This window comes from Passer domesticus, chromosome 3 (assembly GCF_036417665.1).
Source record: "Passer domesticus isolate bPasDom1 chromosome 3, bPasDom1.hap1, whole genome shotgun sequence".
Taxonomy (NCBI): Eukaryota; Metazoa; Chordata; class Aves; order Passeriformes; family Passeridae; genus Passer; species Passer domesticus.
The window spans coordinates 53391695-53411122 of record NC_087476.1 but is presented as its reverse complement, the minus strand read 5'-3'; the positions used below and the strand labels follow the sequence as shown (position 1 = coordinate 53411122).

The 19428-nt window shown below is 41.1% G+C and overlaps 1 protein-coding gene across 2 annotated transcripts in view; it reads right to left on the bottom strand.

Annotated features, from left to right (window-relative positions):
• Nucleotides 1-7325: 7325 nt before the first annotated feature.
• The window catches only part of RSPO3 (R-spondin 3), a 58030-nt gene continuing 45927 nt past the window's right edge, over nt 7326-19428 (bottom strand). For both annotated transcript variants that reach the window (XM_064413086.1, XM_064413087.1), the window contains exon 5: nt 7326-8371. In XM_064413086.1, the coding sequence (XP_064269156.1) occupies nt 8178-8371 (194 nt within the window). In that variant the 3' untranslated portion in view covers nt 7326-8177. The remainder of the gene's footprint in view (nt 8372-19428) is intronic.

Below are 19428 nucleotides of genomic sequence, written 5' to 3'. Positions count from 1 at the left end.
ACCTTCATGTGGTGCTCTGCATTCTTCTCTTTGACTTTCATCTTGCTGCTTTACAGAAGCCCACAGGAACTTTCTCAGCCTTTGGCCACAGCCTTCTGAGATATTTGTTCTTGTGCTTAGTTGAGGAAAGAGACTGTGGGAGCTTCAGACCACCTTCAGCAGAGCTTGTGCAAGGGAACTCATGTTTATATAGACAGCTTTATCCAGAATTGTAGGTCACTGTTACTGCTTGCACAAATCGTGCAAAGACACCTTGACTACAGAGCTGTGTCACTGTATTAAAAAATCAAGGTAAAAGCTGTTTAAAACAATACACAGTGCTGTCAATACATGCTTTAAGTAATCCTCTGAGCGCTTTGCATCGCCTGTTGCCTTATAGCAAGCACAGAATGTCCACTTTTCAAATTAATACAGAAATTCCTTTTGATACTGTCAATTGTTCTTCAAAACATGGCAGTTATTGCTCTCCCACAGGGGGAGATGGCTGAACCATGAGGAGGATGCTTCTGCAGCTCTCCCTTATAGCAATAAATAATACAATGCATGGAGCTGCTACTGTGATTTTTTATGAAGTAACATTTCAGTAAAACTGGTTATAAAACATGCTAAGTATGATTTATAGGCCTGAAATGATGACTATCCAGCATTCCTGAGTGATGGATTATTTATTCTTGTAGTCAGAATACAAAGCTTTGTATATTGAAAAATAGCTGATACCTCTTTAATTATAGCCTAGGTACAATGTGCACATTGTGCTTCTTAACCACCCACTGACAGACACTAAAGTGCAGTGGACCTGCATTTCCTAATGTAAGAAATTGCTCCTAGGATCCTGCAGGACCCATGAGAAAATTGCAAAGAATTCTTACTTATCCCTGAGCAAGTCTCTCTCAGCTGAATAAAACTTCTAAGTCTTTCTAAAACCTTCATTCTTAAGAACTTATATTGAGATGGCCCCCTAACGGTGCACCAGAATTTCAGCTTAAGGTGCCCAGCTGACTTTCAAATTGTTACTTTTAATTACCATTCTTTTCTTTCCCCTGGGATTAATTTTGAAAATGTAAGTCTCTGGGTGCATAGGCTTAAGAAATTTTCTTGTGTTGTCATTTCTCTCTTGTATAAAAAAGGAAAACAAACCAAAACAAGAATTTGATATCTCAAGCAAGATTTCTACTGCCATGAGAATACTTGGTTTTCTTTTTATTTTCCTCTAAGCAGCAAGTACAATATGTCTAGGCTTCAGTAATGCATTTGGCACAGCAAATGTAAGGTTGTAGGAAACAGGCTGTGAAAAGAAACCACAGATGAGGGATGCTAATTACATCATTTGATGCACTACTGGAGCTCAGATAATGCAGCAAGGTTAAAGGATTCATAAGGAGTAGAATATGTGCTCTTGTTCAAGATTATCTGGGAAGTTATCACCAAAAGGTACTCCAAAGAGGATTTGTCAGGATGGAGAGTAGCAGGTGGCTCAGCCCTCACTATTCATTAACTATAATGTAAACAACTTAATTAACATTCAAGAAGACTGTTCATTTGTTACAAATCCCATTAGGAAGTGAGCTGAGCATCCGTAGTGAGGAGAATAATGCAGTAATAGCACTGTATATTCCAAAGGTTACAAATGGGCCAAAGCTGTAGCCCATGAGGTCAGGATCTACCCTTGGGATTCATCTCAAAGATGACTACAAGAGACTAAAGTGTGTGAATGGTCTCCCACAGGCTTTCAAGGTGTTTTAAAGTATAATTTTGGCTCATGTAATATCCCCCCTCTTTTAGAGGTGCCTGATCCAAAGTGCAGTCTCCACCAGTCCTTCCATCCTTACTCCAGTCACACACACAGGCGCATGAGACATCCAAACCATGCAGTCTTGTTCTCAGCAGAACTGGGTTAGTTATCCTACATGAGGCACATCTATGGAACAGAAGGCAGGGGCTGGTGGGTAGTAGAAAAATGTTTTAGAAAGAAGCAACTAGCATCTGGAAAAAATAGAAGCTCCTCACTTTGACCACTCTGTGAATGGTCAAAGTCACTCTTTAATGAAAGTAACACAGTAGAAGAAAGTAATATCTCAGGTATTATTACTGGACAGAGTGACAGCAGGACATAAACCTCTGACATGGGAAACATTATCACCAAACATGACAGAATTGTGCTTTTCAGCCACTGTTCAAAAAGTCTCCTGGTTTAAAAACATGCTGATTATTTGGTCTCTGGCTTGCAAAACCAGATGCTTTTTTATCAGCTAGTTTAGGAGTAACAGGGGGTGAAGGGCTGATGAAAGGATGACCATGAGTTTATTATTTTGGATATTACTTTTCCAGTAACTAGCAGGAATACATGGTTATCCATCAGTGTCTTGTGGACATAGTTTACTCATTTTTTGTTCCCTCCTGCTGTCTGAAACTGTCAGAGAACAGAATTATTAAAGTAGCTATAGGACAGATTCTGTTGTAATTTACTCACTGGAGGTTTATTTTATGAACAAAGCATCACTGTGAAAAATAATCTCCCTTACCCTTTGGAATTGTGCTTTTGCTGTGAGATGTTTTTCAGTTTCTACCATTGTTCAACTTTGACAGCAGACTAAACCAATACATCATTTCTTATGAAAAAAGAACACAGCCCTGAGCAGATTATGCCGATTTCCATAAGAAATACTATTTTCCACATTTTCCCTTCTCATGGCAGAATCCTTTATGAACTGCTATGTATTTTAACAGTACATGGATGATATAGTAATGATTGAATCATTTGTAAAACCAGGTATTTTGTGCTATAGCCTGAAGTAGGAAGGAACTGCCCTCCTGTTTTTCAGTCACAAAAATTACTTCAAAATCACAAAAGCAGTTCCTTAATATCACGGTCTGGGAAAACACTGGAGTTTTACTAGAGCAAGGTTCCTGTACTGCTTCCCCCTGGACAATGTCTGTGTGAACATCTGTAGAACTTTAATAACCTGTTTAGACACAGGAGTACTGGAGTAGACTATAAATGAGTAGAGATTACTTAATGCATAGATTAAATAATGGCGACAACATGTTTTTCAGCTTCTTGCTTATCTGCAGGCAGCCAGCACTCTATTCCCTTCTGTGCATTAATTTGTCTCATCTCTGGTTTCCTTCTAAATGCACATCAAGAACCAAATTAATTGAATCCCATTGGTTTCATTCTGGGATCATTTATCATAGTGCTTTATTCCCTTTATACAAGAAAATGTGGTTGCTGTTACTAGTTTAATTGTGTTCACATCATCCTTTCAAAGATGGCAGACCAACTTTTTTCTCTCCTCTCCTTGCTATATGGCCTCATATTTTTGTGGCACCTGCAGAATTTGTTCTGCTTCCTCAGAAGTGACTACAGAAGTTGTGCTGCCAATTTTATCCAAGAGAGGTTGCCTACCTTACCTTTCTTTCCCATGGCTGAGATTCCAGGTGAGTCTGCTAGTAAGACTGTTTGTTTTCACTTTATTTTATATGGACATTGTTAGCACTCTGAAACACTGTATAGAACATTACCAACAAGAATTTGCACATGAAAACACAGAAATTTCTGTGTCAAACCAATCAATGGGTACTCTTACTTTTTAAATGCAATTAACATTCCAGATCTGAAAGGGCAGGCCTAACCCACTAAGAGTATCACAGTGAAGTTGTGAGAGGAAGAGGTAATTATTAAAATGGTGAACAAACATGCTGACTTCACTTTTCTTTAAATTATGCCAAATTATTGCAAAATACTGGGAAAAATCCAACCCCCCATTAACAAAAGGCCACATGAGAAAATTATTTGTGGATGTGTAACCACAGAGTGTGCTTGCTTGTAAGAATGAAAGGTCTTTAATGAGTAAGTTTTGTGCTAAATAACAGCAGTGGAGTAGCAGATTTGAGCCTGCAAATGTGACCAAGCCCTTGCTGATGGACTTAGGAAAGACTGAAGCTGCAGCTGATGCTTGCAGAATGTCACTTTGAAGAGTAGCTCCCATGATGAGCTGTTATGTCATCCTATGCAGAGGTTTTTGTTTGAATTTGTGCAACTTCATGTGAACCATGTGAACTAAACCCAGTGCTGTCTCTGCAAATAACAATGCATAACAAGTAAGTACAAGTGTCATGGTAAATTCATGCTGCATCAGAAAGTTCAGCCTTCAATAAGTTTCAGAGCCTAAAACCACAGAAACAAGAAATAATTATAGTGACTCATGAGGGCTACAGAGGGATTCTTCCAAATTAATAACAATATTCATGTGCTGCTTCATGTGCTTGTCAGCACATCAACCACAAGTACTCAGAGGCTGTTGGTAGAGGCACAAGACCTTCATTGTGGGGGATGAGGGTGATGATGATGGTCCCATTTTGCTGATGGGTTCTTCTGCTGCCACTTTGCTACAGGGTACAGCAAAACCTGTTATTTATTTAGTGCATTGGTCAGCCTGACATCTTTGCTGTGGTGGCTCAGAATAAAGCTTCTGAGACAAATTCAGTGAAGGGTTCAGCAGTTCAGCACTTAAACTCTTTAACATTGGATTCCTTTATTCAGATCTTCAGGTGAGAGAACAAGATACAGCTTGGTCAGACAGGTCTGAAGCCTGGGACATAACAGTTACTTGATTTTCTCTGTCTCTGTTACTGATAACAATTCCTTGAGCAGCTTAACTATCAGAAATAGCACTCGATATGTGTTTATCTACTGGCCTTAACTGATATTTAGTATTTTATTTCAGATATTTCTTTAATAATTAGCACACTATGAATTTGGCTTCTAATTAATGTCCATTAAATTTAGGTTCCATTTTAAGAAAAGCTGTTCATAATTCTCTGGGAATCACTTCAAATAGCCTCTTAAGATTTTGAGGTATTTTTTTAACTGGGAAGCAATTGTCAGGGAAGAAGTTTTGCACAGATCGAGTCACAGCCACTCCTATTAGCTAATCAAATCTTCTCCAGTAAGGTCCTATGAGTTCTCACTAGCTCTTATTAGCATGTAAGATCATTGACTCCTCATTTTACACATTTATTACTGCATGGGCAAAAGGTGTTACTGTAATACACTTGGCCTACAAAGGTCCATATTCTCCTTCACTTTCCTGGGAGTGCCAATTTAGTAGTTCACCTACCAGCAGGGTGATCTACATTCTGTGCAAGGACTTGGGGAAATTTTAGTTGCCCAAGGGACTTGGATATACTTCTTAGTACTTCACCATGGCTATAGGCAATATTATCGAACATTTTTCTGTGTGGGAGGAAGCAATATGACAGCAACTTCCTTGCTCATTTCCAGGAAAGAGGTAGCATGTTTTTTCAGGTAGTAATACTATAAATTATTACTGCCATGGGCCAAATTCTGTTTACATTTTTATTCCCTGTTGAAAGGTAACAGCATTCCAAGTTCTGCTCTTGGTAAAACAGACTTGTCACTGCCTCTTGTGTAAGCAGAGGATTTGTAATAAAGGTTTTTGTGACAGTGTATAACAGAGCTCACATTTGTATCCTAAATTACTTTCTTTTCCCTCAGTCTGTAATTCTTGAACTACTGCTTTTCCAGTCTCCTGTTTATCTTTGCCAGATAAATGGCATTCCTTTGACTCCTCTAAGTGTTGTAGTAGAGAATAACTGAGATCAGGGACATTCTGAGTATAGCATCTAGTTTTGCTTTTTCCTTTTTAAAAAAAAAAAATCCTCTCTGAACACTCTTGTTCATTTTTATAGATTTTGTTTGTGCTTCTATCAAAAGCAATTCTTCCATACCAAACCCCCTTGCCATTTAATGCCAATATTTAATCAAGGCAGGGAAAAAACAATCCTACTGGCTAGTTTTAAGAGTTGCAGACAAATCTTCCCTGAGTGCAACTATTCTTGTGGTCCAGCTGCTGACCTAGTTTGCTAGATCCAAGTAGGGATGCTTCATCTGGCCAAATTGGAGGAAGTAAATTGAACAGTAAATTCTTTCCAAGCAGCTGAACATCCCTGTTTGCCCACCAGCACTGCAGACAGATGAATGACTGCAGCTGTAGTAGAGGGTTTGAAGCACTGGGTTCCCTTTTCTGTTGTAATACCAACACTTCTCAGCCCAGAACTGCTACTTGCACCTCCTCTGGTGCCAGGAGTCTGGCAGCATGAGGATTTCTCCTTTCCTCTGTCTACATCAGCATCACCCAGAGCCTCAGTTGTGCACACAGGTTCTGCACCTTCCACTACTCTAAGACCAGCTCCTCCTCAGCTGCTGCTGCCAGCAAGGTGGTGGAGGGATTTGACTGCTGCTGCTTGAATCAGTACTGGGAGAATGAGACCAGACCACTCCAGAGGAGGTTATAAACAAGTTATGCAGTGGAGCTGGGAGCTCACAAATAGTCACTCCTGCTCCAGCCTCCCACTGCTAGGTGCCCCTCACAGGCATTCAGCACACCCTGCTTTGCTCTCTCACCCATTCAGACTCCATTGTGTGTGAGGTGTGTTACATGTGTATCCTGCTCATCTCTGTAAAATTCAGCCTTTCGGTCTTCTCAACTGCAAAAATATAGTCAATCCATAAAATCTGGGACTGGTTACAGAAAGTTTTAATTAATTCTCATGAATGTAGGAGGCAAACTGTGGAAGCCTTAAAAACACTGTGTGGTTAGACTACTGCATCTACAAGTATCATTAGAGACAAAGCTCTTACAAAGCAAACTGCAGGAGACCATCCTACATTGCTGTGTAGGTTATTGGTATACGAGTTGGAAAGTCACTGGCACCTGTCACTCAGGTGTCCTTAGCCTGAGATACAGGCTTCAGCATTGAACAGGTCTTTTTTAAAGTCAAACTCACTGTGAGAAACAGAAATTGTGACAGGAATGGGAACTGACTCCTGCCACCTGTTCTAGTCCATGCTCCGCAGTGGGCGGGCTGCTACCCCCGTGACAGCTGTCATTGGGCAAAACATGGCAACAGAGCACAAATCGTAAGGTATGTTGGTTCCTCGACATGTTTCTGGAAAAGGTAAGTCCATTTCTGAGCAGCAACTCAGTGTGTAGCACTACCTGTGTTTCACTGATGGGCTGCTCTAGCCTCTAACATACCACAGGATTTGGTTTGTCCTCTGAGCAGTGGAGATTTTCACCTCTGCTGTGTCAGAGAGAAGAACCAGAATAGGAATTTAAGTGAAATTGGACACAAGTTTGTAATTTTTATACATTTGTAAATTTCTTTTTGTGGATACGATTTTGCTAGATGCACAGTGTGGGTGTAAGTTGTGTCCTCTTCTGTCTGTGAAGCTATGAAATTATTCCCTTCCCCAGCAGAAAAAGTGACACCATCACTGTGAAAAACACATACTTACATGATCTATTTTTCTGGTTTTTATTAACTCAACGTTGTCTCCTACAAATACGATTTGTCATTCACCAGAAGATTTGAAATGTAGACTTAAGTTACACATAGGTATAAAAAGCATAAAACAGCACACGGTACCACTGTTTAGACCAGAAAACATTGTGTTGTCCACAGATAAGAGCGTTATTTGAGCTCAGCTCAGTTTCCTTCTGCCTCAGGGATTCAGTCCTCAAAGCTGCAGATGCTTCTGCTTCGTATTCCTCGGCAGCTGAAGCCCTGCTGGCTTTCTCCTGATGTTTCTCACCCATGTCTGGAGCATAGACCGGGAAAACACAGGGCAATCCCATCCTGCTCCACCAGAGATTGTAAAACCTTGGGCTTCTACTGGCTCTTCAGAAATGTTTTCCTCCTTCTCTTAATTATGTACAATATATGAAGGGATACGATTTTCATCTTTGATTTAGACATATCTCTTGCCTCATACTTAAACAATAACTTGAAAAATATTTTACAAAGAAAAAGAACATTGTTCATCTGAAAGTCATTCATTATTATATTGCTATATTTTATACCCTATTATTATTATATACAAAATTTCTTAATTGCCTTTTACAGATGCATGGAAGCATATAATATAACAGTTTTAAAGGATCCCATCTTTAGATTCTTTTTTCCTTGGCTCATGTCAATCTCTTTAATAAACTATGGTTGCTTGGAGAATATAGGAAGTATTTGGAATGTTGTTTAAAGTTTAATAATAACTGGTAGCATTGTCCATTTGCAGCCTGAATGGTTGGAACACCTGTCAGGGCGATCTGGTAGAGATAGCAGCATCATAAGACTTAAACAATCATGGAGGGCCATTAATGTGCAGTGTCAACGGGTGCCAGGTCCTGTTCTTTGTTTGGGGCTTTCCTTTTCTTCGGCTGCGTTTTGTTGTTGTTTTCCCTCTGTTCTCGGTTTTGTCTTCGGGCTGCTCGCCCTTTGCTTTCCTGTCTTGTCTCCTTGCTTTCATCTTTGTTGGATTTTTTCCTTTTCTCCTCCCTATTTTTTTTCCCTGAAAAGAAATGATGGCATGTTAGAAGATTTGCTCAGACTATTGAAATTTCTCAGTCCCTCACTTTGCCATAAGCTGTGAAACCAGCCCTGGTTTAGTACCTCCCATTAGGAGCTGGACACTAATATTTGGAAATGTCCAATCACCACACCCACATCCCAGGGGATTCTTGGTATTGCAACATGAATCCCATGGCGAAGTGTCTGCTCCAGCACAGGTGTGTGATGGTCTTCAGGCTAAAATGTGTCTCAAATAAAACTCTACACTTTTTTTTCTTTTGTCACAAAATTAGGTATTCAACTATTTTATTGCTTTAAATAAGGTAAGATGTAGAAGAATTTGTTTCTGCTACAGACCTCTCCAATAAAGCATCCTGTCCCCTTAGCAACATTAAAACTTTGTATATTGGCTGTGGAGATTATATAATAGAGTGCATTTATGCTTGCATGTGAGGAAGAAATTATTTATGCTGAGTGTGGTGCAGCCCTGGAGCAGGCTGCCCACAGAAGCTGTGGATACCTCATCACTGGAATTATTCAAGATCAGGCTGGATGGGGTTCTGAGCAACCTGATCTAGTGAAAGATGCCACTGCCCATGGCAGAGGTGTTCTTCAAAGATCCCTTCCAACCAAAACATTTCTGTGATTCTACGATTCTGTTTCTTAGCTTTACAAACCAGTGCAGGAATGATATTGGCTTGAACTTGTAAGTACACATGAGCCTAAAACAGATTAGATTTTTTGTCTGTGTGGAACTACTGAGCTGTGCAGCTGAAATTCACCTGCAGTTAGATGAATCCCAATGATATCTTCAAAGGCAACCTCTCTGGAGACTTTCCTGATGGAATGTCATACTGACCCCTATGCCTGCTTACATGGAGAAATTTCTGGACAAGTATTGAAAAACATCTGGCTAAACTCTCTTTTATGATATCTCAATAATGATACTAATGAAAGTAATCTATCCTTCTTTGTTACAGAGAGAATAGTTTTGTTTTTAAATTTTAACAGAGATAATCCAGGCTTTCGTACACTGGTAGGGAGAGTTACACAAACCTGGCAGTAGCTCTTGCTGTTGAGGGTGCTAAATTTTTATCAATTTTGCCCATTCCTGCCTCAAAACCAAAACCAGTGGTTTTTGATGCCTCACTGAACTCTGTGGGAGTATGTCACAATGAGAGAGTAGCTCCAGGGGAAGTGGCTTTGTTTTGAGAACAGATAACCATCCAAGGAGGTTCAGGGTGCAGCTCAGATAAAGGAAGAGAGATTCAGAGGAGGTGAAGAGAATGCAGAAAGCAAGGAGCAAGATCAAGGTGTAATAATATGCTCTATCTTCTTCTTCTTGTGTAGCTCTATGGGAATATTTTACAGCTTCTCCATTCTTTACCACCACTGCTGGGACTGGAGAGCAAGGGAAGGTTTAGATACACACGTTAAGTCGAACAGTGACCAATATCTGCTTTTATCATTTGTTGTTTCTGAAACAGTAAAACTTTAAAATGACATCTTAAATTTCAGGCAACCAGTTAGAGATTACCTGAGTATACACCCACATACCTGCAGAATCCCTCTCTGAATTTGTAAATGCCATCTAAGATGCCCAGAGGTGAGCAGGGGAGACCTGCAGAAGTGGTGTGGGAGGCTCAGAAAGAGCTACTACCACTGGGAGAACTGGGAGCTCTCCATGCAGAAGTAAGGCTGCATCTTACCCAGCTGCAATGCTGTCTCTTACTAATGGGTAAATGACAGTATGGGATTTCATTCCAGTGGTTTGTAAATACTATTGGCCCAAGATGAAATGTTATTTGAATGGAAACTGTCCAGACATCCAGTGTTTGACATTACTCACTTGGTGATTAGCCAAAATCATTCAGCTGTGACTTCCCAGCCACAGTTCTTTAAGTGTGTTGGAATGACATGTAATGGTTTCCCATTCAGTCATGGACCAGGATATATGTATTTACATGTGTGTGGATATACTAAGAATAAGATATCTTTGTCTAGCTAGAGACTTATCTAGGCACAGCTTTACTGTTTCTGTTTTAATCAAACTGGTATCTTTACAAATGACAAAGAAAACTGATCTCTGGAAAATACTTAAAATTGAATCGTAATTTTCTTCTACTCTGTGGAGTTTTGTAGATGGTTTAATGTTACCACCTCCACTCTGCTGCCATTTGTGAAAAGATCTGACCTCTAGATCTATAATGTTATAGTAAAGCAATATAGCATAGAAGGGTCATCTTTGCTGGCTCTTTAGTTCTTTTCACTACTACTTTTAAAAATGAAAATTTTTGTGTGACAGTGTAATGTTACTCCTAGTCAGTCTGTGTTTCAGTTTAGACCCAAGAGAAGATTCTACCAGCAGTTCTCTGCTAGCACTGGGATATATTTTTGTGTACATCACCCTCCCTGTGCTCATATCCTTCCTCTCTTCTTCCCAGAGATTTGTTCCTGAATATTTTCCTTCTTTATTCTCCTTGCTGAAATTCACTTCGTAATGGCAGCAGATTGAACTGGGTACCTGGTATCATGGAAATTCACTGAAAATGTGGGCATTTGGCTCTCTGTGAAATGAAAAGTGCAAAAATTACATGGGCCATTATGTTTACAAGTTCATCTCTGAAGAAGAGTTGGTCTTTCAGTGCTTAAAGAAAGCTTATAAAAAAAGATGAAAGATGGTTCTTTATATGAACAGAGAGTGACAGGACAGGAGGGAGAGATTTTGAACTAAAAGAGAAGAGATTTAGGTTAGATGTTAGGAGGAAATTCTTTATTGTGAGGGTGGTGAGACACTGAAACAAGTTGTCCAGAGAAGCTGTGGATGCCCCATCCCTGGAAGTGTTCCTGGCCAGTTTGGATGGGGTTTGGAGCAACCTGGTCTTATGGAAGGTGTTCCTGCCCACGGCAGGGGTGCTGGAACTAGATGACGTTTAAGGCCCCTTCCAACCCAAACCATTCCACATTTCTACGACCTACTTTGCCTTTGAAGAAGATGACACGGCAAGGCCATTATTACATCTGGAACTCAGCGAAGAAATAAACGATGCAACAACATGACCCGGAGAACACATTCTCCCGGAATTTCTACTGAATGTCCCTGCCAGACCCTTCTCCCCGGCGGAAGCCTGTAACACTCTGTGCACATTTGTGCGTGTGTCTCTCTCCCTCTCGCTGCGCGTCCCCGCTCCCCGCGCTGTGCTGCAGTGCCCGCGCTCCCCGCGCGGGGGCGCCGCCGCTCCGCAGCCGCGGGGTCCCGTCCCGTCCCCTCGGAATTCCCGCCGTGCCCTTCCTGCCGCTGCACCGGCTGCCTTGGCTTTGTTTCGCCTGCGGCTGAACTTTCCCCACGAGTCACGGAATTCTTTCTGTGATGCACTAACGTTATTAACGTTTATTTCTTCTTATAGATTCAATACAACTGTTCAGAATTTTAAAAAAAATATATAGGCTAAGTATTTTTAGACAGGAGATTAAATATTTTCCAATAGAGTGTTTTGCTTATGAAGATAATATATGTAATATCAGAGAAGTATTAATGAGAACCTAATTCTATATTAGATTTATCTATATTATTTATATATAAAAATTTATCTATATTATTTATCTATTAGAATTTATCTGTATTGTTTATATATTATTTATATCTCTATATTTATTATGTATATATTTATATTTATTTTTATTTTTTATATATAATTATATATTATGTGACATATATTACAGCTATTGTATTATGAATGTATAGTGCTATGAATATACATTACAATAAAGTAATTAATGGGTGTTAAAATAGCTTTTATGTTGGAACTAAAGCTTTGTACAGACAACTGTACTGGAAGAATTGATCTGCAGGCACTGTGAGTTTTCTGGTACACAGGAGAGACCTTGTTGCTTCTAATAATAACAAATTCCTGTATTGATGAAAATCTAGTGACTTGCTATAATTTTGAGAAGTACAGTAGTTCAAATTAAATGCAGGCATGAAATTAGTTTGGATAACAATATGATTACATGTCTAATCAGATTCAAGGTGCTGAGTTCTTGTTAATATATTTTATAGCCCCAGGTCAAAGAAATTCCTGAGTCTGTATTTACGCAATCCATGTCTGAATACATCCATTTAAACAAGCCAGGGTATTTCAGAGAAGCCTGTGCATTATCTCCTCAGATGTGGTGTTTCTACTAGATCTGTAGCTGTATTTTATGGATTAGTGGGAGGATGCGTTGGCCATGACTTGGGAGGCCTTGGTGCTCAAAAGCACTGTATGACAGACAGTTGCTTAACAAATCATGGCTGACATGGATCAACTACCATAGCTGACAGATTTCTTATGCTTTAAGCATTGTCACTTAGTCCCACTATTATATTCATCTGAAATTATTACAGGAGACTTGGGTGCTGAAATCCCAAAGCACCATAGGAAGACATAAAATCTGATTGTGCAAACTGCTTCACTTTGATGGGGGGGAAGTATTACAGGGTAGGCTTCATGGAAATCCCAGAGGGATGAGAATCTGGCATCAGACCTTTGTGATGATTGTATTTCTTTCATCACTCCCATGAAGACATTTACCATGGGAAAGCAAAAGGAGCAAGAGGGTCATGGAACTGCTGCTGTTGGGATTGCAGGCACTGATGTAACAGGCCCTCTTTGGAAGGGTCCCACTGCTTCTGCTGTGACTGTCACCACGGACCACAAATCCTCCCCACTACACTGTAATAAGCTGAAGAGCTGCAATAAAAGACCACAAGCCACTGCTGTAACATGCCACAGTGTTCTTTCACACCCCTCACAGCCTTGTCTGACCTCTCGGCCCTTTCCTGGCTACTGGAGCACTGTCAGCACTGGTGCTGCAATGCCTGTGCCCCAATCCCTCTGTACTCCATGAGGCACCTAAAGGTTAAGTGCCACTACACTGTGTTGCTCTCCTTCCCACCTGTCCACACCCTTCTCAGAGGCATTTTTAGTCCTCTTAGGCTAAAAGTCTGTCATGCTTTCCTCATCATGTGGCCTGGACAACATCAGCATGACGCAAAGAAACCATGCTGAGCAAAGAAACCAGGAAGAGAAGCATGCCCCAGGCTCTGAACTCCCTTAGTCTAGCTCTGTCAACAATACAGTCATGCCATATTATGCAAATGAGCTGATCATTCTCATTTTCAAGAAAAGTGACACATTTTTTTTCTGGAACATAGCCTGTAGAACGTACTCACACTACTTGCCAAGATAACATCCCTCCAAACCCCTGGCTCCCAGTGATGCAATGGACTTTCTCCTTTCGTTCCCAAGCCACAAGTGGCTGATTCATCTGGTATGTCTTTTTGAAGTTTAAACAGCATAACTGCATAACTTTTTTCACAGCAGTCTTTTTTTTTTTTTTTTTTTTTACTTTTATTTTTTTCCTTTAATTATTGTGGCCCTATTTTATAATCACTAGATTTCCAGGTAGCCAGAGTGTGAGGGTCAACAACTTCAGATCAATCTAGATGCTACATGACTTGGTGTAGTTGCTGGCCTGCCTTACTGCTGAAGATGTTCCAAATGCTGAAGAGAATATAGGTAAAAATTTTAATAGAGCTAAGATCCAAAGACATTCAAGGAGCAAGTAACTTGGCCAAACCTATGTTCTCCTGCTGCTGAGATGCATGATGGTAGCCTACCTGGTTTCCATACCAGTCCATACCTAGTTTCCATACCAGATGGATACAGATTTAAGGCACATGACATATCCGTAGTTCTATGTAGTGATCTTAGATAATCCAAGATACCTGGACAAGCTCAAAAAGTGGGCCCTTGGGAATCTCATGAGGTTTAACAAGACCAAGTTCAAGGTGCTGCACCTGTCTTGGGACAACTCGCAGTGCCAGCACAAGCTGGGCAGTGAACAGACGGAGAGCAGCCCGAGAAGGACTTGGGAATGCTGATGGATGAGGCTGGACATAACCCAGCAATGTGCTCCTGCAGCTCAGAAAGCCACTGGTATCCTGGATTGCATCCAAAGCAACGTGGCCAGCAGGGCAAGGGGGGGGAATTCTGCCCCTCCTCTCTTGTAAGACCCTGCCTGGAGCACTGCATCCAGCTCTGGGGTCCCAGGTGCAGGAAGGACACTGACTTTTTAGAGCAAGTCCAGAGGAGGGACACCAGGATGATTAGAGGGATGAAGCCCCTCTCCTGTGAGGAAAGACTGAGAGAATTAGGATTGTTCAGCCTGGAAAAGAGACATCTTTTTTGTGACCTAATTGTGGCCTTATAGTACCTAAAGGGAGCCTACAAGAAAAATGGAAAGGGGCTTTTGACAAAGGCAGGTAGTGACAGAACAAGGAAGAATGTCTTTAAAATGAAAGACAATAGGTTTGCATTAGATCTGAGGAAGAAATTCTAGAACTGGTTGCCCAGAGAAGCTGTAGCTGGCCCATTCCTGGAAATGTTCAAGACGAGGTTGGGTAGAGCTTCAAAAAACTTGGTCTGGTGGAAAGTGTCCCTGCCCATGGCAGGGGATTGTAATTAGATTATCTTTAAAACCCATTCTAATCCAAACCATCCTGTGATACTATGGTGATGCTATACCTCAAAAGCTATTGATATTTATGGTTGAGCAAATGTATTATGGGACTTGGTGACTAACTTTTTCTTACGTGTTCTATCTCCTCTTAAGAGTGGAAATATTTCTCTAGATGTCGACTTTAGATGTCTTTGTATGAGTATCCTTAAGGTTTGCTTGCCTCTGAAAATAGGATCTGGACTACTAGATTGCATTCATGTGAAAAATGTTCTTATTTACATTGTGAGTGCTAGCTTGTCCTTGCAAGAACAGTGCTGAAAGAGGCACATTAGCAGGAATGAGAATGTTGTTTCCAAATACAGAAATAGCTGGGGCCTGCACCACAGCTGTTGGCATAAAGCAGGCAGAGAGGGATGGGAGGAGGCTGACCAGATTAGTTACGCCAAGACAGGAGATATCGAGTTTTTCACTGCTGTAGGAGATAAGGAGAAAGTTGTATCCTGTCAGGTGTATTGGAAGTCAGGAGATATAATTTCTTCTGTGGATGGTTGGGAAATGACACTTCTACACTCATGAGCTCATAAGCAAGGTTTATGGAAAGTCCCTGGCTTGTGATGACCTCTTGCAATAGAAACTGGTTGGATGTGCCTTTCCTGTGCCATAGAATAGATATTGCCAGTGCCTGAAAATAGAATAACCTCTAGTCAAAGAAGCAGCCAGAGAAGGAGGATTTCTATAATGAGTTCTGTTTGCTGTTTGTGGAGACATTTACTGCTGCCTCTTCAAACAAGTTCTTGTGGGGATTTATTCCCTTCATGCTTGTCTGTTGGGACTAAGGGAATTTGCTAGCAGCCTTGTTTTAATTAGGATTAACATGCTAACAACACCAATTTTGTAATTACATAACAGTTTTCATCTTATAAGAACCCGCAGCTTATAAAGTCTGAACGCAGCTTCCAAAGACAGGAAAGTAATGGCAATTTAGCAGACCAGAAAATCACTCCCCATTTCTTAGCACAGGAAATTCCCTAGACCGTGCTGGTATTTAGGAGACTGCCATTTTCTTCTTTTGAGACTTTTAATGGTGACTTCTGAATGGGATTGGGTTTTTACAGCTCTCCTAAAGGAGGGAAAAAGGTCCACGAGTGTCCAAATCCACTTGATGGATTTTAAGACTAGGAGAATCGGGAACCAGTACAAATATTGGGAATAATAGTGGTTGGTACCAAAAGCCAATCCCCAAACCTGTTGTTAGAGCATCGGGATATTGAGAAAAATCTCTAATAGCCTGTTTTCCTTTTAGTCACCAACAATCCAATCCTGCTAGCTTGGATTGAGGTAATAAATACAGTCCTTTTTAGAGACTTATTTCAGCTGGTGCAGTCTTTTGAACAAACCAGAAATAAAAATGTGATGCTGCATTATGTCAGAGCTTCATGTTTAGTCTGCCGCTCTAGAAATAATCAAGAAAAGTTATACATGATAAGAGACAGATGCTGGTGCCTCAGCAGACATTTAGACATTTAAACTCTTTCTAGTACAATAGTAAAATGGAGAAAACCCCCTAAGAAACTTGTTTTCAAGTTTCTCAAATTTGTGCTCAGTGTGCTCTGAAGGGAGGGATGAGTGAGAAAAGATGTTTTCCTTGGCTTTACTTAAACTGATTGCCTCAATGGAACCTGGTAATTCAGATGATACTTATATGACCCCAATATCTGGGTGCATCCCAAGGAATGCCTTTTTCCTTTATCGACCATGGCTCAGAGCTGGGCTGTACTGGTGATTGGGTGCAGATCCTGGAGGCATTTTGCAAGTGCTGACTCTAACACTTGACTCAGGCCAGCAGTTCCTGCCCTGGTACTATACACCAGGACCAGGTGCCTGGGCATCTTCCACCATTTCATTTGCTGGTATAGGTGCACCTGTACCCTCCCCCTGGAATCCCCTCCTTACATTTTCTTAGGTTTTCTGATATGCCAGGAAGGTAAAGGAAGATGAGGAGTCAACAGGATGCCCCTCTGGCCCCTCTCGGCATGGTTCACTTGTCCCTTCCACTCTGAGCATCGTTTGTTTGCATTTCTGCCTGGGGTGACACCTGTGCTGACAGGTAGACAGGAGCCCCTGTGCACCCCAGGCCAGCTGAACAGCTGGATCAGCCTGTCAGCAGCAGGTAACATACAGGGAGACAGCAGCTCCTGATGGATCCTCTCAGCAAAACCATCAGCACAGAAGCAGGCTGTTTTTGCCAAAATTCACCGGAGGCCTGATTCTGACCTCTTGTTGTACTTGCTCAAACACACGGAGGTCACCAAGGTTGGTGTTTGGTGTAATTGAAGGGAGAATTTGCTTTCAAGGATACTTTTCAAGTCAAGGTGTTGAAAATTGACTGTCTCTTTCTGTTTTGTGTCTCCAGTGTGTGTGTAGTATTTCAGCCGGCCAAAGCATTGATCCTCCCCTCTCTAAGTAATGCCAGTATTTCCAAATACATTTTCACATTGATTAAAGTGACAGGTCAGGCTTCTAAATTTCATATGGATCAGAGACTCCAGAAGTTCCCTCTCTAAAAGAGTGACATGAGATTTAACTTTGGCCATCTCCATGTGTTTCTGAAGGATTTTTCTTACCTATTGAGAGAATACCTGGCCGTTTATTGGATAAGCTTAAGGAAAAGGACATTGGGATCACCAATACTCATAGGCTGCCTCTGAAAAAGGCTCAGGGAATTTATATGCCAGAAGGATTCAGAATTTAGCCCAATGAAGCCTAGGAATCTTGGACCAAGTTGCCAAAGGGATCTCAGGTTTTCAGGCTGTTGAATCTTTGTCAGCCTGGCAGATGGGCTGCCAGAGGCCAGCACAATGGACAAGCTGGAAGGATATTGGGCAGAAACCTCACACAAATGCAAGGTTGTTTCAAAAACTGCCTACTTTTGACTGGGACTTCATTGAAATCAGCAAGTTTCTGGGAAATGTGATGACTGGTAATCTGGTATTTTCCATTTCTTTGGAAAATCAACACCTATAAAATATTTTTTAAAAGTATTTCTGAGTCAGGTTTATGGTGGATGTGCACAAAAGGAACTTAAATGCAAATATTTTAGCATTGCTCATAATTCTTCAATTTAACTTGAATCACAGATAGGAGTTGTCCATGTAAATTTTATCCAGGCTGTCTTTCCTTCTTTTATTTTTCTTTTCTTCCCCAAGAATGTGATAAGTTTATTCTTTTCAAATTCCTCTGAGGATGAACTTTGCATTTAGAGCTTTTTGTAGTAACACAGCTTTGCACACTGAAGTGAGCAGCCAGCTTTATGAGTAGCTGGAAGTGGAATGTGAAGAATGATTTTGCCATGTGACAGTGCATCACTGGAGCCCACTTCACTTAGGATACTTCACAAACTGACTGCCATGCTCTTGAGATGGATGCAGGCAAGCTCGTGTGGCCCAAAGGCTGGAGGAGATACAGCCCCCACTGAGATGAGAATGCAGCCTCTCATGAGAGAGCACCCCCAAGTGCTAAGAAAGGTCTGGAACCCCTGATCCACCTCCACCAAGTGATCTGCTCCGTGTCCTGTCTCACACAGATCCTGCCAGCAGTGCACAATGGCCATTCTGCACAACTTGCATGTTTTATGTTTTGGCTTGGCAGGTTCCTTAAGAGTGTTACAGCAGTGCCGGTAAAATGGAAACACCCCTACGTGTTTCTGTGGTGTGTGTGCAGCCTGTACAGCAGGGCTGGTTACGGGACCTGAACTGCTGGAATGCGAGAAAGGAACCTGACGGAAAAGTTCAGTGAGTGATATTTTCAGTACAATGATATATTGCACAAAGTCAGGATCCTCTCTGGCCTCTCTGGGAAAAATTGGGACTGTGGGGATCAGCAGCCTCTCTCTCCAGCTGCCTCCTGCCTCCAGGTGAAGAAGCCCACTGTACAGTAGTCACCAAATATGTTCATGCTTCTTTTTCAAACTGAGTAACTAATCATTTTCCTTCCTGCTCCAAGAACCTTTTCTTCAGCCAAAAAAATTCAGCAATTTCTGCTTCAGAAATTGCTCACTATTTCTAGAGATTTAGGCACCACCTGCTTTGGTTAGCAACTCCTTTGGCACTCTTTCATAAGACCTGAGACCAATCCTGTAGCCACTAAAGGCTAGGGTCTGGAATGGCATACTCAGAAACAGTTTACAGACAGTTAAAAACCTCAGGAGCAAGAAAACACCAAATAATTGGTGCACACATACTGTAGCAAGATGCTATAAGGAGCAGGATGCTTTGTCCAAGGGATTCAGAACAAGTAGACTCTTACTTCAATCTCAACCAGAGACTCTAAGAAGTTACTTGAAATTGTTGTTGTACTTTTGAAAATGTTACCCAAGATGTCTCTATGTCCAGGACATTAATTTATGTGCAGTAAAAGAGTTTATTTCAGATCAAAACTAGAGATTCCATCAGCCTAAAGTATTCACAAGAGACAAGATGCTTCCATCTCCATGGTACATCTTCCATTGTGTCACATTTAGATTTGAAAGATATATGCATCATAGCTTTAGTTTAA